Source organism: Rattus rattus, chromosome 2 (genome assembly GCF_011064425.1).
Source record: "Rattus rattus isolate New Zealand chromosome 2, Rrattus_CSIRO_v1, whole genome shotgun sequence".
NCBI classification, from domain to species: Eukaryota; Metazoa; Chordata; class Mammalia; order Rodentia; family Muridae; genus Rattus; species Rattus rattus.
Genome location: NC_046155.1, coordinates 119,483,129 through 119,505,910, shown reverse-complemented (window position 1 = coordinate 119,505,910; position 22,782 = coordinate 119,483,129). Strand labels below are relative to the sequence as shown.

The window sequence follows — 22,782 nt, the reverse complement described above, 5'->3', positions numbered from 1 at the left end:
TCCTGCCTGGCAGCCTGGGCAGCCGGTTCTCTTGCCAGTTCTAGTCCACCCACGACAATCACTCAAGTACAACTTAAAATGGCTCTCACACACCTGTGCACTTTACCTCTCAGGAACTGCTCCAGGCACTGCACTCAAAAGTAAGTGGTAATTTCTAAATGTCAAAAGCACTCTGCAATTCTTCTCTTGATTAGAGTGAGCATGGCTTAATGCATAAGACACTCCTTATATATTAAATACTATTGCATATGAAAATCTTTATGATGCCTGCATCCATTTCTGGAGCCCTTGAGACACACACACACACACACACACACACACACACACACACTCACTCTCTCTCTCTCTCACACACACACATACATCCTGCAACTCAGGAGTTGGGGAAGTGAGGGAAATGGTTAACCTTGCCTTTTCACTCAGATGAAAACATGCCCACAGACTCTTTGGAGTCATCCACGTTGTCCCTTACCTGAATTTCTGGTAGGACTGAGAGAGATATTCATTAATGATGCTTAGGTGAGCATTATCACCCAGAAACATCTTGTTGGAAGCCGCGTGCTGCAGCATCTTCGCAATGGAGCCCAGATTTCTACGCTGGTCTGTGGTGAGCTGGCCTCCTGCTGACAGGTCAATAATGTCGAAGGCATCAGGAGCGACGATGGCCGGGTTCATGTATCGGTAGTAAAGCAGGTTACCAATAATCTGAAATAGAAGCCTGGGCGTTAAAGACTAGACCACTGAGGACACCATGTGGGACTTTGCTAGCAATGAAAATGAGAAAATGCAGTCCTGTGAGGAAGGTCAACAAGAGACACGCACCAACATGCATTCATGCACATACACTTTCCTTTAAGACCTAAACCTCAAACGGATGTGTGTAGGGCGGATAAAGGGACTGAAACTGGTCCCAGAGACGAGTAGAGGAGTAGACTTAGAATATATAAGTAGCATTTAAGGTGTGTGACTCAACACGCCAGGACACCTTCTGTTCATGTTATAGCAGCAGCTCAGGCTGATGTCAAACACCTTTGTGGGTTTTGTAGGTGGGTTTTTAGGAAGCCATAGAGCACGGTGAAAGTAAGTCCTTAAGATGACCTAGTTAGCACAATGCCATCTGTCTAAACCCCACCATCCACATGCCACAGACTGCAAAGGCCACGTTCATGCCTCTGAAATGAGATTCACTCAACACACGTCTTCCACAGGAGAACGAAAGGACAATCATGGCATCTCCCCTAGAGTTCCAGAAAAAAATAAAATTAATTCACCTGGACAGAAAGTCTAGAATCGAGGCCTCACTGTAGGAAAGCACAGAACTAGGAGAGAGAAGAGAAAAGCGTTCAGATTTAAAAGGTAAAAACACAAGTAGAAGGGAGTACAGCGGAGCAAGAAGAGTTAGCAGAGCCTCAGCAGAGCCCTGTGCTATTCACCTGGCCACCAGGAGAGGGTGCAATGCTCCAGAGAAAAGAGGACTTCCCACTGCCAAATAGACTTGGTACACTTGGGCCTTTAAAGATGAATAAATAGAGTCTCTCTGCTGAGAAGGACCACTGCCTCCTAGTTATGACTGCTTTGGAGGCTCACAGTGGAGAACTCAGGCCTGTTCTGCTGGTCTGTGGTCACTGGGGGCTGACATTGAAGGGAGGAACCCGCCATTTTCCGCTTCCTACCTTCAGCAGCTCGTCCTCGGCAGCATCCGGGAACTTCTCGTGCAAAGAGTCCTTCAGCACTTTGGCAATGAAGCGCATCCCATAACTGGGGGACGGACAAAACAGAGCGAGGTCAGGCCGCAGGGGGCACCACCAACCAGGCATTATCTGGGGTCACAACTGCTGGCACTTACGGGATTTTGTCCACAGAGCTGACAATGGCTGAGAGGAACTTGTCTGTCACAGCCCTCATGTTCCTGATGGAGTTGTCTAACCTCGTCTTCACTTCTTCATGAGACAAGGCTTGCTCAGGGGTCACATCATAAGGCAGTTTGCTGAGAAAACAGAGACGATCCCCAGCAATGTTAGACGAACCCCCGGGAATAGTTAGGGGCAAGAACTTGTCTTTTACAAATAGACCCAGAAAGCTTAGCTAACTTAGGCTCCTCTGCACAGGCTGGTAAAGCTAGGCTAGAATCTGAGTCTGGGCTCTCAGCTGTGAACTGGATGCCTCATGTCCTGTGTCACACGCCCTGATATGCACTTAGCCACAAACAAATGGAAGCCATCGGATCTTCTCTTGAGTCTCACAGCAGCACAGCATATGAGCAGGTAATCATAAACACCCTATGTGGGCTAGAGGTTAGCTCAGTGATGTAGCACTGGCATGGCGTACCCATGACCCCAGGTTAACCCCCAGCAATGAAGAAGAACAACGCTTCTGAGCAGTAAGCTGATCAGGACTGCTGCAGGTCACAGGAGGAGCCTCTACTCAGAATGGAGAAAGGAAGGAAGGCTCCCTCACACCCAGACCACACAGAAACGTGGACAGAGAAAACCAGCTTCGCAAAGTTATCCTCTGACCTCCACATGCTCCCTTCCCCCCTAACACAGACACACACACAGACACACACACAGACACACAGACATACAGACACACACAGACACACACAGACACAGAGACACACACAGACACACAGACACAGAGACACACACACAGACACACAGACACAGAGACACACACACAGACACACACACACAGACACACACACTCAGACATACAGACATACAGACACACACATTTTAAGCAAAAAGACCACCCAGGCTCACTGTAAAAATAAAGATGGACAGACAGACACAGATGGGAGATGTGGGAAAGCAGTGTTTCAGCTTGACCCAGAGACAATGAGTATGAACAATGACGAAGGGGCAACAGTGCAGACCAGGAAGACCCACAGGCACTGAAGAGACAGCACAGCCAAGGACGTGGCACCTTTCCACGTCAGGGGAGACAGACAGACACAGGAGCTGAGGCACTGGGCTAGTCAAACAAGGCTGGGGGCCAGGCCATGCAACAGACTGTCTAGCACACACAAGCCCTGGATTAAATCCCCAACAGCACAGAAATCAGACTCTACAATTCATACTTGGGAGGTGGAGGCGAAGGATCTGAGTTCAAAGTCATCTTCAGTTACACAGGGTATTTAAGGCCAGACTGGAATACAGAAGGACTTGTCCAAAAGGAAAGAGAGGGAGGGACGCAGGGAGGGAGGAAGGAAGAGAGAGAGACAGACAGACAGACAGAGAGACAGAGACAGACAGAGACAGACAGACAGATTGGCATAGGAATGGCAGATGTGCTACAACATGGGCCTACATGTAACAAGAAGGAAATATAAAGAAATATAAGGAAAGATAAAAAGAAATACAGGGAGGTTTCTGGTATTTTCAAGGTTAAAAAAAGGAGCACTGATTTTCGTAGATTATCCAAGTGCTCCCTGAATATAAAGCAGGTGACCTAGTAAGAGAGACAGGGAGATTTAGTATACAGAGGGGGGCAGAGGCAACCAGGGAGGCAGAGACTACAATCACAGGGCTGCAAGCCAATCAGGGCCAAAGGCCACCAGAAATTGAAGAAGCCAAGGAACAGATGTTCCTTGCTGGCATCTTGATTGAGCCCCGTGACTGCTACTTCAAGGATTTTGATAAACTTCATCCGCGTGTGGCGAGTTGGGTATGGTCACCATGGTAAACTGAGATAAGCAGACAGGGGCATGACTGTCCTAGCATGCTGAATGAGATCCAGGACAGTATTTGTAATGTATGATTAAGTACTGTGTGGGGAGGCTAAGGAGAAGGGAAAAGTGGGGACCTATGATGATTATATGTCAGGTGGCTTCACATACCTCACAGGTACTGGAATTAAAAAAGCATCAGTTTCCATTTTGTGAAAATCAGGAAACACTACTTTCTTACAGACACCAACAAGAAAAAACTACTGAACTGGCTAGTAGAATTCAGATTTGTAAATGACCGATTGACTTAGTGACCTTGAGCAGTGTTCATGGGGCTGCTATCTAAGAATGGCCTTCCCAGACAAAGGCAGTGAGTAGAGGCAGGTGGTGGAGCTGAGAGCTGAGCTGAGTGTTCAATTCTCAGCACAGGAAGAAAAAAAAAAAATACAAGAAAAGTTTCCACGATGCCCAGAAAAGATCAGACTCCCAGTGTTAGACTACAGAACACTCAACTCAATGGTGTGTCTTAACGCTTCAGAACACTTCGTGACTCATCTACAGTGACACATTTTTTTGGTTTGGTTTGGTTTGGCTGAGATAGGGTCTCGCTCATTCTGAATATCTACCTCATCCTCCACAATGCTGGCTTTACACGCATGCACCACCATGTCATCGAATGGCCACTGGTGCGAAAGCTATCCCAGCAAGCTTCCTGCCATCTAACCCGCCCTGGTGCACCGGAGTCCCACACATCTAGTCTCTGGGTCCTCCCCAACCTGAGTAACAGCAAGAGCAGCAGCATGCTCTCTGAACTTTTGTTTTCCTGGCTTTACCAAATTTGATTGACTGACAAGCTTTTGTTGTCTGTCTGTCTGTCTATCTGTCTGTCTGTCTGTGGTAGATAGAGTTCACTATGGCCGACTCATCTCCCATAACTAATGTATTCCTGGTTAAGCTCTACCCAGGCACAGATCATGGTTCACCCTATCCACATCCTTTCCTCCTGATCCCAAATACACGGCCCTTCCCATCCAACTGCTCCAGTTACAGCCGGGTCTTTTCAAGTGCTAGGCCCTCTGCAGCAGGGCATTCCCCCAAAAAAGTCCCACCGCAGCAGATGGTTTCCCTAACTGCCTGTCAACACTAGCACCCTCCTGTACTCTGGTAGAATACCTTACAAAACTTTTAAAGCCTTTCCATGGTTGTAATTTTTATTTATCTGTTTGTTGTCTCTGTTCCCCAATAAGCTATGAAGGAGTAAGGCTTCAATAAATCTGCTTCAATTACTATTATAGTTATTATCATCATCATCATCATTGGAGGTGATGGTTCTCTCCATGTTTATGTGGACTCTGGAGATGAAATTCAGTTCTCCAGAATCACACAGGAAGAGCCTTACCTGTAGGGCTATGCTATCCATGCCTCACTCACTGTTATGTTTTATCCCACATGTATCTAACAGTGCTAGCATATTGCAGGCACTCAGTAAGTATTTGCTAAATAAGCGAATTATCAACTTAACAACTTACAGCATAGTTCTCAAAGGAAATGAGAGAGAGGGTGTGTGTGTGTGTGTGTGTGTGTGTGTGTGTGTGTGTGTGTGTGTGTGTGTGTGTGTGTGTGTGTGTGTGTGTTTTCTCTGTAGTCTATGCTGGCCCAGAACTCACTATGTAGCTAGGACCGAGCTTTCTGCCTCTAGACCCCAAATGCTGAGTGAGACTGTGAACATGAGGCACCCACCTCATGCCTGGCAGGAAAAGTTGTTTGAAAAACCATTCCTTTGTAAATCGAAAGTAACTGCTTTTTGAAAAAGATACAGAAAACAGCAAACACACAAAAGATCACCATACCTCGCCTCTCCTGTCTGAGACTCCATCTGATTAACCCAAGACTTGTAAATGTCCACGGGGTCGGTTTTGATGTTGAGAGACTTGTCATCCATAATTTCCTTCACAACAGGGGCCAAGATCTGCCGGAGGGCATTCTGGCCCCGGGCACCACGGTTGAAGCTTACAACCATCTTAATAACTGTAGGGTTTCCTGTGACGATTTCTTGAATCTGATCCACCTTTGACCTGTGAGATGCCAAACACAAAAAGTTAAACTGATCTCAGAATCTACCGACCTATAGATGTCCCTCTGGAAGCACTTCCTGGCACTCACAGAACCTGCTCACTCAGGTGTAAGAGTCATGGTTGGACCAGGACCATCACATCATTTTCCCCTGAGGTAAAGCCTCTCTGTGTAGCTGAAGCTAGCCTAACTCCTAATCCTCCTGCCTCTGTCACCGCCTCCTGACAATACTTTCTGTTTCGTTTGAGACAGTCTATAATTTTCTCGCCTCAGCCTCCTGGATGCTGGGATTACAGCCACCATACTGTTCAGCTCTTTAATATGTACAGTTCTTTACCTAGAATATATGTGAGGGTCAGAGAATGAGTCAGTTCTTTCTACCATGTGGTCCGTCTGAGGATGAAACTCAGGTCATCAGGCTTGGTAGCTGGCACTTTTTACCCACTGAGCCATCCTACCAGTCCCTCCTGGCTCTCTCTCGAGTCACTCCTGACTGTAATAACTGTTACAGTAATAAGTGGTGAGACTCAGCTTCTGTCTAGTTTGGTTCTGTTGCCTCTTGATGAGTGGAGACCTAGACAGGGACAGACGGGTGACCACACTGGACACAGTAATGCTTTGTGTGGTGGCTTGCATATGCTTGGCCTAGGGAGTGGCATATTAGGAGGTGTGGCCTTGGAGGAGGAGGTGTGTCACTGTGGGGATGGGCTGTGAGACCCTCCTCCTAGCTGCCTACAAGCCGGTCTTCTGTTTGCCTTCAGGACAAGATGTAGAACTCTCAATTCCTCCAGCACCATGCCTGCCTGGATGCTGCCATGCTTCCTGCCGTGAGGATAATGGATGAAACCTCAGAACCAGTAAGCCAGCCCCAATTAAATGTTATTCTTTATGAGTTGTCTGGGTCATGGAAACCCTAACTAAGACACTTTGGAAGGCCTTAGGTGTGAAGACCTGGTCTGGGCGTTAATCCTGTTAACTATCACCCTCCTGTCCAACCTCTGGAATGCTGGGATTTCAGGAATGTGCAGCTATGCTGGACAGTTAACAACACTTTACACTTGCTATAGAGAAACTTCTAGATAATACAAAGGCTGGTTTCTCTTTCCACTCATGCTTTTTTTTTTTTTAAAGTACATACTTTAAAAAAAAAGTATTTCTCACAAATTGAGACCAAGGAAAGGCTAAGGCTGGTCTGGGTCCGCCCCATCTCTGGTGACCGGCCCGCCCGCTCACCGCGTCCTTACTTGATCTCCTCCTGCAGTGCCGTCTGGAAGAGTCGGAGCAGCAGGTACTCCTCCCGCTGGTTGGATGCATAGTTGTACAGCGTGAAGATCACAGAGTCCATGAACTTGGTGGACTTGTTCTGTGGCATCTGAAAGATCAGCTTGGCCAGATAGGTAGGGTTGGTCTGAAATAAAACAACACATAAGAAACTTCTAGGTAACATAAAGGCCAATTTGTCTTTTCATTCATGCTTTTTTTAATATTAATTTTGGAAATATAATTTTATTATTTTTCCCTTCTGTTTCCTCCCACAATGCCTCTTTTTTTTTTCTTTTTTCTTTTTTCTTTTTTTCAGAGCCCAGGGCCTTGTGCTTGCTAGGCAAGCGCTCTACCACTGAGCTAAATCCCCAACCCCTACAATGCGTCTTATATACCCCACCCTTGCTCTCTGGCTCATGGCCTCTTTTTCTTTAATTGTTGAATATAAATATATAATGACAACCTGCTCAGTCTGCATAATGTTACTTGTGTGTACATTTTCAGGCCGACCATTCGGTACTGGATAGCCAGTGGGTGTGCTCTTCCCCGGGGAGGACTATTTCTCCTGCTCCCAGCATGCCTTAGTTGCCTGTAGCTCTTTGTCTAGAGCCGAGGCTTCCTGAACTTATCCCTCCCATGTTCATGCTTTGTAGAACTCCAAGGATTGTAACATACGGAAGGAAACCAAGACAGCCCCTCACATAACCCTCAGTGGAGACAAGGTCAGACTCCGGGGGCCGCCACTTGCCTGTAGCAGATAGAAGAGGTGCTGATAGGCTTCCAGCTTCTCCCTCTTCTCCTTGCTCAGGGCCTTGAGCCCGCCCTTCTGCTTGTTTATCATCATCATGTCGGACAACTGCTCCTTATTCTTTTTGGTAAGTTTTTTACTATGGGAAACCACATCCTAGAAACAGAAACCCACACTGATCAAAAGCTGGCGGAGCAGAGACCATGGGCATTGTGAAGAAGCACCGCTGGCCAATCCCACCACACAGCTGATGTCATCCCGTTTCCCGTAACTCCATCTCCTACCGCCGCCTCACTGTGCAGAGCTCAAGCATGGATTTCCCATGGGATCAGAGGGGAAATGTCCATGGAACGACTTCTAGGAGTTGATTTTAAAATCATGAATCTTAAAAACAAAAGGGATCTCATGTACCCTATGCTGGCCTTCAACTTGCTCTGTGGCTAAGGGTGACCTTCAACTTCTGATCTTCCTGCTTCCATTTCCCAAGTGCAGGGGTGAAGGTGTGCACCACCATGCCTAGGTTATGCAATCTGTGAGGTGAAACCCATGGCTTCAAGGATGCTACTAACTGAGGGTGTACATATCTCAAGGGACAGACATACAGCTCAGGGGCAGAGTACCCAACCAGCATGTCTAACACCTGGGGTTCAATCTAGCATCACAATAAACAGACACATAAACATATTCTTTAGCTGTGCATGATGGCGCTTGTCTGTAATCCTAGTCATTCAAGGTCAAGAAAAACAAGTACAAGGCTGTCCAACATGGACAACATATCAAGATACTGTCACTGAATAAAATTTACACAAAGCTGGGTGGAAGGCAACTGGAGGGCGGTTGGGTACGTAGCTCAGCCGAGTATGTGTGAAGCCTTGGGTCAATTTCCCATGCTGCCCAAAATGAATAAACAAATAAACAACCAGAAGGTTTTAAAAAAAAGGCTGGTGACGACTGGAGAGATGGCTCAGCAGTTAAGATGCTGTCTGTCCTTCCAGAGGACCTGAGTTCAACTCCCAGCAACCACATGGTGGCCCACAATTAGCTGTGATTCCAGTTCCAGGAGATCTGACACGCTCTTCAGACCTTCTTGGGTGCATAGGTGTATAAGCACGTGAACATATACACATAAAATAATAAACAAATGGGGGAGGGGGCTGATGAGGAAGCTAATGGTAGGTAATGGCGCCTGCTGCCACGCCTGGCAACCTGCGTCTGACCTCCGGGGCGTGTCATATGTTAGAAGAAACAAGTTGCAATTCAGTCTGTGACCTCTACATGTGTCCCAAATAAATTAAACAATAAATAAATAAATAGCCTAAACTCCAAAATATCTAAAGTTTAAAACCCTAAAGGAAAAAAATCACCCAGAACGTAATTCTGGAAACAAAGTCAGCTGGGCACAATGGTGAGTCTGCACTCCTCGCCATGGGGATGGGACAGGAGTGGAGCTTAGCAGTTAGAGACCTTGTCCTAAGCAAACTCGTCCTCAGGATAGTGGACACCGACTGGGGTGTTATTTGTAATAAAAGTGAAGATAATAGACGGATAAATGAGGGGATTCATTGAACCAAAACATCTAGAAATGGAGTCTTAGTCTCTAAGGAAGCAAAAATGAAGAAGAGAAAATGAGAGTTGGTGGAATTAGAAAAGGGTTCTCTCAAAAGCGCATCAGTCTCCACATCCCTGTTAGACTAGGGAGAGGGAGGCAGCCCTGTCCATACCTGCAGGGTGATCTTGTTCTTCACTAGCAGGCCAATTTTGATATCCATGAGATTGAGGTCATTCTCCAACTGCTGGTTAGAACGGATGAGGGTGATGACCTCCTCCCGCATCTTCATAAGATCAAGCTCCTCCTGAAAGTCCTGATCACTTTGGTCCAGGAGGTGGACAAACTTTCGGACCACAATCATAGGCGGATCCTCAGCATTGACTGACAGAGAAATTATGGATCAGACAAAGACCCCGACTTACCAGAAAACAGCCTAAGTCTGAGTTACGGTCAGTACTGTCTTGAAGCTCTAGTGACACACGAGATATTAATTCTTAGGTTTGAATGTGCTCAGACAACCACCAAGTGCAGCTCCTCAGTCCTGTTACTGTGTTACCACAGGGGCTACATCGGCAAGCAGCAAGACACCCAGCCACATGTTAGCAACGGGGCTTAATCACAAGTGGCACCCTTCCCCCATGCCTTGCCTTCAGGACAACCAAAGAGATCCGTGGAGAGTACTCAGGACCTGAGGGCTCCCACGCACTGCCTCAACTCTTCACCGCTGAGCCATGGTTACTCACTGAGAGTCTTGTAGTCATCACGAGCTTTGTTTGCCCGAATGAAAGCCTGGATTTTGATAATGTCATTTATCTAAGGAAGAAAGAAGACATTCCTTTACTCCTCTGTCCACTGCATACACAGAAGCAGTCACCTGAGCAGTCTGCTGGGCCAAGGCTACTTACGTGGTCTCGGAAATACTGTAGGCGATCTCTATAGCGCTTTCTGGCTTGATGCATCCTGGCAAGGGACTGAATCTGTGGAAGAGGGATCCTGGAACTTAGAGGAGACCTTTCCAACACAACACGCTTGCACCCCACATGGGCAAACCCTGCTGGGCTACCATACCTTCACAACTTCGTCTTTATGGGAGTGCAGGTAAGCCAGCCGATCTTGATATGCCTTCTTCTGTTTGTATCCTCTCCACTGTGACTAAAGGCACCACACAGTATACATGGCATTATTGTCAAAGAACCAGTGAAAGTTAAAACAAACAAAGCCCTCAGCTTGCTATTCCCCAAGTACAATATTCTGACGACGCTGTAGGAAGAAGGCCCTCTACCAGGCTCAGACCATGCCTCCCTGAAATCACACAGCCATGTTCTACTTCCCTGACATCAACCATGTGACAACAGTACACACGGTCTTGTTTGGGGGCTCTAGGGCTGGGGACCTAATGTCTGGCCTTGTGTACACTCTGTGTGTGCTCTGCCCTGAGTTGTATCCCTAGCCCACACTTATCACATCTTAAAGTGAGTCAATTGATTCACTTGTTTGTCATCGTCACTCTTACCAGGTGAGGGAGATACACAGTAGTGTACCCATTCCACAGAGAAGGAAACTTGAGACCCACGGTGTCTAGCAGCAATGGAGCCAAAATCCCTAGTTCGATTTTTCTGTTACTATTACTGAAGCACTATTGTTTTATTTATTGTGACTAGAATATATCACTATCATATACACCACAGCGGTGCAAGTATTCTCCACAGACAGGGTGCTCACTAATGCCTCTTGCTACCAAAGCACAACCATCTAATGTCACAAACAGGAAGTAACTGTCCAAAGATGAGAAAAGAGATCACAAGAAACACACTCACACATTCAGTTTTATAGTGACAGTTTATTCCTCCTGCTCTAGAGGCCTGCTCACTGTGTGAAGTACCTGAATGCAGGTGATGGCGGGGATCTGTTTCTTCAGAAAGTTCATCCGGGATCGGAATTCCTGTCGAACGAGGTACCCACGGCAGCAGGCTTGCAGCTTGGTAATCAAGCCTTCGTTGGCCAGCCAAAGCTGCTCTCGGTTATACGCAGCGGTTACTCCAGAGATGGAGCTCTGAAAAGCATTTGGTCACATTTAGGGACAAGAGAACGGACATAAAGCATCACCAGAGCACACAGCTAACTTCACTCTCCGTTCATCTATGGCCGATCTTCAGTTGAGTATTGGGCATGAAGACCTCAGGTGTGGTTCCCAGGGCCAAGCTGATTTGTTCATTAATAATGAAGTAATTAAAAGTCAGGCCTTTAACTCATTCCTGTATTCATGACCCCATCCATCAGCACTGGCACATGGTGCTAGTGAAAACCCAGAAGTATGTAGGACACCCCAACGCACACTGCTCGCCAGGCCAGAGAGCGTCGATTGTTAATACAGGTGGACAATAGGAACACTTTTGAATAGAGGAATAAAATAATCAAATTTATTTAAAACAAACAAACAGTACCAGGCTGGAGAGATGGCTCAGTGGATAAGAGCATTCACTATCTGCTCTTCCAGAGGTCTTGAGTTCAATCCCAGCAACCACAAGGTGGTTTACAACCATCTACCATGGGATCTGATGCCCTCTTCTGGTGTGCATATAAAGAACTCACATACATACATAAATAAATCTTACAAAACAAAACAGCACTATTGGCAGAAGAGCTAATGAACTAGAGAGAGAGTTGTGTTCATGTGTGCCGTCCCCCGACACACAAGCACATCTCTCTCTCCCGCATGCATGCACACACGCACACATACACGTGTGCACACACACACACAGTTATTTTATTTTGTTTTTGAGACAGGATCTTGGTATGTAGTCTGAGCTAGCTTTTAACTCTTATCGTTCTGCTTCAAACTCCCAAGCACTGCAATTAGAGGTCATATATGTTTTATGTGTATGTTATATGTGTAGATTATAGGATTATATATGCATATGTGGACATACATGCACACAAGCTTGCTGGGAAAGAATTTTGAGGCAAATATGAATGAGGTGAATTAGAGTGCTACTACTGTGATCCCAGTAAAAGGGTCTGGGCTTGAATGAGGCAGCAGCTGGGAGGATGTTTATGAATGTCTATTTATCTGATTACCTACCAATATGCCCGTTCTTTCTTTCCTTAGTGTTAGAGATTGGGGGGGAGGGGGCTAGCATGCACACCAAAATCTGAGTGTACTAAGTGCTCTGGGAAAGCTCATAAGGGAGAGCTGAGAGCACACCCTGATGCTCCTCCTTCTCTCTGCTTCCTGCCTGGAAGCTATTCTGGTGGATAGCATTCTGCACTGTCTTTGAGAATGTTCTAAGAATGAGGGACATCAAGAGTGAAGGCTCCTGGAGCTCTGACGTGTGAGGCCACACCTCCCTGAGTGGCTAAAGTCCATGATTACCTTCTGTAAGAGAGACAAACCAAAATGTGACAAGCCCCCTAACCCCTTATTTCAGTTTCTATTGTTCTGCCCTGCTGTGTCTGAGGTATCTGGGCATCTAGATGGAAGGTGGAAAGCGCTAAGATTTAGAGGTATGGATCTCAGGTCACAGCATAGCATACAGATTCCATAGGCTTGAACGAGATCATGGTGGTGCTGGACTTGGTGCCTGACAGTGTCCTCGCTAATGGTTTAGGAGCCCCACAGGGTGAGGGAGTGATAGAGGGCCGCCGTCCAAGGCAGGCAGGAGCAGAGACAAGGTAGCAGGCAGGAGGTCTGGAGAGATCTGCCTGGAGAAGGTTTTACAGAGACATCCAATGGGCATCTGACAATTCAAAGACTGTTGCCAGATACTAAGGAAGGCATTTTCACTAAAGATGGCAGGCTTTCTGTTGGGAGCTAACAAATAGACGGCAACAGGAGAGAACTGGGGCAGACTAACCGTCAAGGCACTTAAGACAGGCTGTGAATGCAGGTTAGGCTAAACCAGAGAAACCCTATGGCCTTTGCTTTCTTTTATCTCTTTTAGAAGACAGGGTCTCTCTCTGTCTTCCTGGATGTTCTAGAATTCACTACATAGACCAGGCTGGCCTTGAATGCACAGAGTTCCACCTGTTTCTGCCTCCAGACAGCTGAGACTAAAGATGTGCAGCATCATGGTCGGCTTTGTGTTTGGGTAAGGAAGACATGATCTGTATGTGGGTCAATACTTACAAGCAGTCCTTAGAGTAGCAGCAGCAACACTGCCTGGGAACTGTTAAAAATGTGGCCTTCCAAGCACTGCCTTAGACCCACGGGATCGATCTCCACCCAGAACATTAAATTCAGACAAGAATAATAACAGAACTATGAGAGGTCAAGTCTTGTAGGAGCCAGAGGGGATGGTAACAGACATTAGGCAATAACTGACAGTGAGAGACTTCCTCCTGAGGTCACACAAGGAAGGATCAGGTGGGTGTCCCGTAAGATGACAGGTGCAAGTGGAGTCGGGCTCAGGGGTGCCGTACTTGCCAGCCACTACCTTCGGAGGGGTACGCGATTGGGCTGTGTGCTAAGTCAGGGAGGAGCATCACCCCAGTCCCGGGTGCCAGTTCTTGGACCCACATGCAAAGCGCTGTCTAGGCCTGGCTGTGCCTAAGGAGGTTAGGGAGACTCTCCAGTCCTCGGCCCAGCACTGGTCCCTCCCTCACTGCAGTCTCTTCGGCTGTGGCAGTCAGCAGCAAGTGTATCTTTCCTCACAAGGTCCTGGTTTTCCACCCTCAGTGACTTTCCCCTTTCCATCCTGGACATTCTTTCCTCTTTACTCACCTGTTAAAAATGTCACTCAGTCTGCCTTCCTCCAGGACAGAATTAAATGTCCCCTAACTCCATGACAGTACTGTGCTAGAGCCCCCATATCTGTCTGCACTCACTGTCTCTGTTCCAGGCCTGATGTTTCCCTGACACCGAAAGGCCAGGAGGCAGAGCAATGGGTCACCCAAGTTTTCTTTAAAAACCACACGGTGAAACTCACTGAATTGTACAATTTACGTTTTCAATTTCAGACTTCACCACCTCCCAAACCACTAGAACATGATTATTCCAAAATAACTCATTGCAGTCTACATTTGCGTCCAGGACTGCCGGTCACAAGTATTTCTCCTCTGAATCAGTACTAACCCTGAAGCACTTTCTCTCAGATCTTTCTTGTGTGAAGAAAGGTGGCCTATGAAGATTGTTACCATTATGCAGGGGAAGGCAGGCAAGATAAAACAAGGCCTGTCATTGGACAAGAAGGAAGGGAGGCGGGACCAGAGGTTTTAGAAGGAGAGGGAAAAGCAGGAGAAAAGGAGCTGGGAGAACACGGCAGCAGATGTTAAGATTCTTTCCCGCGCATAGATACAGGTTATTATGAATATTTTTATAAGATTTATTTATTTTATGTATATGAGTACACTGTAGCTGCCTTCAGACACACCAGAGGAAGGCATTGGATCCCATTACAGATGGTTGTGAGTCACCATGTGTTTGCTGGGAATTGAACTCAGGACCTCTGGAAGAGCAGTCAGGGCTCTTAACTGGTGAGCCATCTCTCCAGCCCTATTATGAATATTTTAAAGGGGGGTTGGGGATTTGGCTCAGTGGTAGAGCGCTTGTCTAGGAAGTGCAAGGTCCTGGGTTCAATCCCCAGCCCCGAAAAAAAGAAAAGAAAAAAAAAAAAAACTACAAATGAATATTTTAAAGGGGTGGGTGTGTACAAGATTTTGTGCTATCTAGATGGGCAAATTATATCTTATTAATTGGATCAGAGGTTATTGTGTGGTGTGTTCTTTCATGTGGCATCTTAATTGAGTTCAAGAGAGCCTACCACAGAATTGGGATGTGTATGCCTGGCATGGTAACAACCCAGGGGAACCATGAGTGAGAGCAAAGCAGCGTGGCAAGGTGGCACACTGGAATGGCCCTCGGACTGCCTGGATCAGAGATGCACCATGGGGGCATCGTAGAGCCACTGAGATAAATTAGTGCTAGTCCCAGTGGCCCGCCAGAGGCGGAACTAGCGAGAGTGACCACCTGGGTACACACGGGAACTGGTCGTTCCACCTTTTTTATTTTTTACCTGCAACAGGCCTACCTGGATTTCCTCTCGAGAAAGCTGCACAGAATTCTGCACAAAGTCTGGGGGTTCAGCCCATCCTCCTGCTTTCGTCTCCAGATTGTGGTAGTAATGGTACCCGCCTTTCACCCAGTGCTTCACCCACTTGCCGTTATTGTCTCCTGTCAGAAAAGAGAGGGGCAAAGACAGTGACCCAGAGTCCCACTCCAACACTGATATCGCCAACACCAGAGGATTACTCTAGTCAGCTTTGAGAAACTAAACATTTCCCAAAACCTGTTCCTTGGATGCAACAGTAAAGGGCATGGCATTCGTCCACTGAGCCTTGGCTAAGTAATGTCTAGTTTATGTCATGCATGTCATATTATAAAAAGGGATCACATAGAGGTCCCATCACAAAACCAACCACACTCTTCTTTCAATTCCTCTGTCTAAATCCTGAAGTCAGAAAACTATTCAGAAAAGGCAGGGCATCCTAGGAAGGGCAAACAGCCAAGTATCTCGGATCCTTCCCACACTCTCATAGGATTGGTCTACAAGCATTCACAGTTTAGGACTATTTCCTGCAAAGTGAGCCTAAATACTGTTTACCCACACTAAAGTATCTTGGCTTACATCTGTCTCGTTTGCTCAGTGCTTAGCTCATGGACATATGTACCTCCCCATGACCCACCTGCTGCTAGTCTTTTCTTCTTGGCTTCAGCAAGGTCACTCTGGTATGTTTCCCCACACTCGGGGATCACTCCATATAAGCCAACGTCCGGAGAACGAAGGGCACTCAGGGTTCTGCCAACATCACCACTCTCTACGGCTTCGTTGATGGCGAAGATTCCTAGGGCAACTGTCTTGGAAGACAATTGTTAGTGTAGCAGTTTAGGACATGTCTACATCCACATATGACCTCACCCAGCATACCTACCAGCCACCTCCCCTGCACAGCAGACCTAAGGCGCCCGCCCTGTCCCTCTCCCCTCCACCACACGAACACTTACACCTCTGTGCTTCCTGGGTGTCTTTGTTGGACTGACAGATTCCACCTTGAATTTCATCTAACCATAACACAGCTGACTCGTCCTGGGTTTCCTACATATGATTGAAAGCAAACAATAATAAAGTCATGGTGAATGTCAGGGTATGTGTGGTGAGGGCCTCCTGGGACTCAGCTACAGAAGGAAAAGCTCCACAGACGAGCCGTGGATTAAGTGAATGAAAAGAACCAGGCATCAAAAACCCTGCCCTAGGTTAAACAGGAAATGGCTCCAATGCAACCAAAGGGTGAGTGAGGGGGAACCAAACCGCTCAGGAAGCCCGCAGCAAGGGAGGGAGCAGGAGCAGGTACACTAGGAAGGGATCAAGGGCCTGTACAGTGGACAAAGACCAGAGAGTGTGTATTAATACACTCGGTCCAGAAAGCCTCCTTGGCCCTACACACAGGGGAAGCTCAAATTCCCCACTACAACTAAGGCTTTCGAGGCTGTCACGTCTTATTTAACCAGGTTCTTTTCATTCTCCTGTTTAAAGCCTGGGGTTACTTTCACTGCAGGTGTCATCAGATCACAGTCTAAACCTTTCTTTTTGTTTTTCCTTTTTTAAAAAATTGTTATTGTGTTTGTTTTGTTGTTGTTCTTTTTGTTTTGTTTTGTTTTGTTTTTGAGACAGGGCCTTCGATACATAGCCCAGACTGTCCTGGAACTCACTTTGTCGACCAGGCTGTCCTCAAACTCAGAGATCCACCTGCCTCTGCCTCCCAAATGTTAGGATTAAACTTGTGTGCCACCACGCCCTGCTCAAGTCTTTCTTTCATTGTGAATCACTTGCTGTAAACTAAAACCATATACAAGGATTCTTTTTTTTTTTTTTAAAGATTTATTTATGTATGAGTACATGCTAGCTGTTTCAGTAACACCAGAAGAGGGCATCAGATCCCGTAACAGATGGTTGTGAGCCACCATGTAATTGCTGGGATTTGAACTCAGGACCTTTGGAAGAGCAGCTGGTGCGCTTAACCGCTGAGCCACCCCTCCAGCCTTCATACAAGGATTCTAATAAACAGTGATGAGGTAGCCAAGAAAAGCTGTGGAGTCCAAGCGGACCCCTGGTGACAGAGGTCACGGAGCAGAACTGGCTGGTTTCATTCTGGCCGTGGTTTATTTTCCCTTAAGCTAACATAGAAGGGCTTCAATATGGGGTTTTGATGCATGTACCATTTTATTACTTACCCCCATCCTCCCTGTCCCCCCTTTGCTGGTCTTTTGTCTCCCCTCGAGTATTTTTCCCTTATGTGTTCAGGTTACATACACTAAAGATGGGGAGTGGCCGCACACAGTCCTCACAGTATTGTAAACACTAACCAACAGCAACTGCAGGGTGAAGCCACATGAGCCAGCCACAGGCTGAGCTGAGAAGTCAGAGGCGACAGGGCAGATGGTCTTAGACTGCAAGAGAAGCCACCCACAAACCCTACCAACCAACCAAAGCAGGGGCACTTCATGGACTGGAATCCAGCCATTGCTGGTTCTCACACAGATACCAAGTAGAATCAGCTATCAGCAGAGCTGGGAGGCTGAACACAGCCTTTCCCTGCAGGGAGAGAGAGCTCTGCAAGAGCTCTGACTGTTCACAGTCCTGTCGCCCATTGCCCCATGCAGGCCAAAACAAAGAACTATGGTTAACCTTTCTTTCACACATAATCCTCACACGTAAGAACCAAACAATGGAGCTAAGGTATGAAAGGCAAGAGAATGAATAGAAGTTGGTTTGGGATATGCTAGCCCTGGTTCCTGGCGGCTTACACGCAAGCATGTGTGTGTCGATGGGAAGAGAGTTTTAAAAGCCAGACACGTACATAATATTAAAATGATTCTCATCTTGGGCATTCAGATTCTACTACCCAGGGACTGGCAATTCATTCTCAGAAAGTGCTCCAAAGGTACCCACTTCAAGGAAGGAAAGAAATGGCACCAAAGAAATGGCAAGAGTTGGCTTTTCTAAGCTGATGGGCTGAAGGAAGGCTTGAAAGAGTTAGAACTGGCACAAAGGCATTTCCCACTGAGTGAGAGTGGGAGCTCTGTGCTGCTGTTCCCTGGGAGGTTACTAGTGCTTGCCCTCGTCCCAGGGCCTTCCCCAGCTGTTTAGCATCACTGATGCTTGGGTGTTAAATAAAAGTCTCAACGACAACAACAACAACAGCAACAACAACAGCAACAACAACCAAGAATACTAACAAAAAACCTTAGAAGGAAAATCTGGAGAAGAGGTATTTAGAGAAAGCTGGGAAAACGTGACCTATTACTGGATGGGAATCAAGAAGGCCACGGCTGGTACAGGTGGGGACACAGAGACTCTTCTGGAAGCGATCGTGAATACAGTGGGGCCGATGACACATAGCTTATAATGATGAATTATATGGCCTGCAAATTATATCCAATAAAATCGAAAGCTCTAAGCTAGAGCGAGGGTCTGACCAAGTTTGGAGAAAAAGCTATACATCAGTAATCCGCCTACTGAGCTGAAGCACAAAGGGCCCTCAGCAGGGCAAGGAGGCTTTACTGGTCCTAGGGATTCAAGGACACCTGTCCAATTGTTAGCAAATCACGAGCTGATTAGGGAGATTTTCGTGCACATGCATGACAAAGACAGTTCACAGAGTTCAGAAAGGTCACTGGACAGTTGCGTGCACCTGCAATCTCAGGAAAGTAAAGCAAGCCGCCATCGCAACGAATACCGCAAACACTAAACAAGTGACTTATGAGAGCAGAGATCTCATCTCTGGAGTTAGCACATTATCAGTAGAATGTTTGGTTGCCAAATAAAACACACAGCGAAAATAAGGCATGCAGGGACCGAACAGACACAGACAAACCTACCAGACAACAGAGGCTACCACTGAAGAGCCTCTTGTGGACAATGACTCAGATCAGCTATTTTACCTATGTTAAAGAACTAGCGGGATCATGGCAGACACTAAAGCATATGAACATTACCTAGCGGCATCAACAAAGAGAAATCACATTCTTAAACATGGAAAAGTACAGTAACTAAAATAGATTTGATTGTGTAGAGGCGCGTGCAGTGGGGGAGGGGGTGTTAGACGTGAAGACAGGTCAGTTCTGCTGCTCTAGTCAGAATATTAACAAGAAAAGGGAGCAAAGGAAAGTGGGAGATGTGAGGACTCCCACAGGGAGCTGCGTTCCTTCAAAGAACGAATACTTGTCAGCAACAACCAAGGACACACAACAAGGCTCAGGAGAAGCGGCTTCTCTGGTAAACTTCTCTAACCCTGGGATCACCAGACACAAAGACACCGCCCAAGAGAACTAACTACAAACTAAATATTTTGCGTGGGTTTTTGATGGTTTTCAATTTTTGAGACAGGGTCTCATGGAGCCCAAGCTAGCCTTAAACTAACTGTGCAGCTGAGAGTGGTCATGAATCCCTGGCTTGGCTTCTACTCATCAGTGCTGGGGCTCAGGCATGTGCTACCACACCTAGCTACAGACTAAATTTAAATTACAATTTTGTGCTTGCTAAATTTAGAATTCTATGATAACTATTTTTAACACTATTCCCTAGATGGTTTGTAGGACTTGGAAGCTAACAAATGCCTAAAAAAAGACAATTCTACCCAAAGTGAAGAGCAGTGTACACACCGTGATGTTCCGCAAGGCTCCCTGTAGCCACCCCTTTCTCCCTTCCACAGCAAAAGGACACGCTTCAAATGCCACTCACACGCTACAACTTGGACAAAGTTAAATGAAGCCACCACAAAGGTCAATATATCACACGATTCTATCTATACGAAGTGTTCAGAATTCAAAATCCGTACAACAGGAGACTGATGGCTGCTCAGGGCTGGGGGAGACTGAGCACTGAGGGGCCCCTAACAGGTACAGGTTTCTTCTGTGGATGACAATACCTAACAGTGACCGTGAGAGTTTCAAAATTCTATCATGAGATTGGAAATCACTGACACACATTTTAAAACAGTGAGTTACACAGTATGTAAATTATATCTTTGTTGTGGTTTTATGTATGTGAGCACACAGTAGCTGTCTTCGGACACACCAGAAGAGGGCACTGATCCCATCACAGGTGGCTCTGGAAGAGCAGTCATTGTTCTCAACCACTGAGCCATCTCTCTAGCCCCGTGAATTATATCTTAATAAAAGTATTGTAAAGCAAGAGTTATGATGTTCTCCACTAAAGTTTAGCTTCTATGTTTTTCCCCTCACCCACTAATGGCTGTCCTAAATCTATACATAATTGGTTTTTGGTTTTGTTTGAGGTGTTGGGCAGCGGACGCATGGCCTCATGCACGCTAGGCAAGCACCCCACAACTGAGCACCACCACTTACATGCATCTATCTACCAAAAGTCATGGACCAACAGAGAAGACAAAATGTAGGAACTCCCAGTAACAGACAGCAATGACACAGCAGGACTGTACACAACAATGGTCTGTGGGTGAACGTCACTAGCACACTGGACAAAAGAGGCCCCGCACAGAAATGCACATGGTGTATGGATGGATGTGCTTAAATACAGGGCTAAAGCCAACAGTGGGGTCTAAGACTGGAAGAGTGGGGACCACCAAATGGGGCATGGGTGGGTATGGACAGAAGGGGACATGAGTGAGAGTGTTGGGGTGCTGATAACTCTTGCTATATAATGTAAATGTTAATCACACAGGTGCATTTGCCTCTCAAAGTTTATACACCCGAATGCTCAGGATCTTATATTTCAATTAACCCGACAATGTCAGCAAGGTGAGGCGGAGGTGGGAGGGAGAGCCAACCAAACAGTATAAAATGCCATGAAGAAACCTGCAACTTCGGAAGCTAATTAAGAACATTACATTTAATTTAAAAAAGAATGTCGCTGCAGAGACAGCTATGAGAGGAATGTGCGAAACGCCCCCAGTTCCCAGCAGGTGGGGCTTTTGTCTCTCTAGTGGCAGAGGATGAAACTAGGGTAATGCACCAGGCAGGCCTCCCACGTTCCCAGAGGCTGACTGCAGGGTCGGAACAGCAGGGGTGGGGTGGGGATGGGGTGTGCTCACCTGGGCCTTTTCTCTCTTTGCTCTGATCAGCGTGTCTTGATAATGCTGTGCCACCTCTGGAAGGACCCCCTCGAGCTTGGCTGCAGGGATCTGCAGGGCCTGCAGAGTCTTCTGAGCGTCCCCTTCATCCAGGGCTTCATTAATTAAACCGATGGCCAAAATCCCTAGGTACCCGGAGACAAAGGCTATGTTGTAGTTAAGAATTTAGGGAAGCTTGCCCTAGTGCACAAGGCCCCTGGTTCGGTCCCCAGCTCCGAAAAAAAAAAGAAAAAAAAAAAAAAAAATTTAGGAAAAAAACATCCTAGAGTCTCAGCTACTCGGGAGACTGGCAGAAAAGAATCAAGTGAGCCCACAAATTCAAGATCAGCAAAAGCCATGCTAATTCCATGAACTCACCTGGGAGTAATCAACTATAATCGAATCAAACTACAATTAAGCAGCACTGTACTTCAAAAGATAATTTAATTTTTGTTTCATCTAAACTCCCTCGCCCTATCCACTCCTACGGGAAGCTCGGGTTCTTCTGTTTCATTTTTAAAGCATTCAAGTGATGGGTGTTTTAGTTTCAGTCACACTGCAAAGCTCAGGTAGGCTTTACCCAGCCCAGGCCTCCTGCTTGCTGACATCCAAGCCTGGGCCACCACATGCTGAGAGAGGGAGGAGGACCAACGACACTGGCTTCACAGGAACCTTCAGATAAGCAACCAAAATCACTCATCATTTTTACTGAATGAAACAGAATCTAAGCCTGGATTCTCCATTCCACTCCGATCTCTTCCCATAAATCAGTTGAGTGTCCCTTACAAGAAATACGAATTAGAATTGGAAACACCCACTCAGGCAGCAGGGCTACTTTGGGGAGGGCTCTGCTGTGTGCCACAGTATTTGGCTGGTCTTTGAGGGGAGGCCTGGAACAGCCTGAAAAACATCTGTCATTCATGGTACCTCCCACCACACCTGAAGGTGTGCCAATGGAGGCGTCCTATGGTGGGCCTCAGAACTGTTTCAGGCAGGGCTGACTATGCAGGACCTAAGAAGTCAGGTAGCTTCGGCCTGGCCTGCTGACTACCAGGTCAACAATTGAGCAAATCCCATGTAGGTAATTAAGTCAACTCTGGATACGCAAAGCTCAGGTGAGTCCCCATCAGTGATCATCGTCAGCAGGGCGACATATGAGGCTACAGCAACTTTGACTCAGAACCCTCCCAGACACAGTTCCTGGCTCTCGACTTTTGCCTCCAGGTTTATACCCTTTATATTCTCACTGTAATCCTGAGTCTTGCATGATTGTGGGGTCTATAGCCTTTTGAGCAAACCATTAAACCTGAGGAGGCAGAGGAAATCTCATGCAGCTCGTTCAGAAGAGGCCTAGTTTAAACTGGCAGCTGATGTCTGACCACGAGTGAACTTGTGGAA

General features: G+C 46.7%; 1 protein-coding gene across 1 annotated transcript in view; it reads right to left on the bottom strand.

Moving 5' to 3' along the window:
- Iqgap1 (IQ motif containing GTPase activating protein 1) overlaps positions 1–22,782 on the bottom strand; it is a 91,820-nt gene that overhangs the window by 17,377 nt on the left and 51,661 nt on the right. The window contains exons 15-29 of the mRNA XM_032893334.1: positions 21,367–21,530; positions 16,301–16,391; positions 15,982–16,149; positions 15,327–15,469; positions 11,183–11,353; positions 10,369–10,452; positions 10,206–10,277; positions 10,044–10,113; positions 9,473–9,681; positions 7,752–7,907; positions 6,985–7,148; positions 5,518–5,742; positions 1,847–1,987; positions 1,674–1,758; positions 473–705 (exon numbers count right to left, since the gene is read on the bottom strand). Coding sequence (XP_032749225.1) covers positions 473–705; positions 1,674–1,758; positions 1,847–1,987; positions 5,518–5,742; positions 6,985–7,148; positions 7,752–7,907; positions 9,473–9,681; positions 10,044–10,113; positions 10,206–10,277; positions 10,369–10,452; positions 11,183–11,353; positions 15,327–15,469; positions 15,982–16,149; positions 16,301–16,391; positions 21,367–21,530 — 2,176 coding nt within the window. The remainder of the gene's footprint in view (positions 1–472; positions 706–1,673; positions 1,759–1,846; positions 1,988–5,517; positions 5,743–6,984; positions 7,149–7,751; positions 7,908–9,472; positions 9,682–10,043; positions 10,114–10,205; positions 10,278–10,368; positions 10,453–11,182; positions 11,354–15,326; positions 15,470–15,981; positions 16,150–16,300; positions 16,392–21,366; positions 21,531–22,782) is intronic.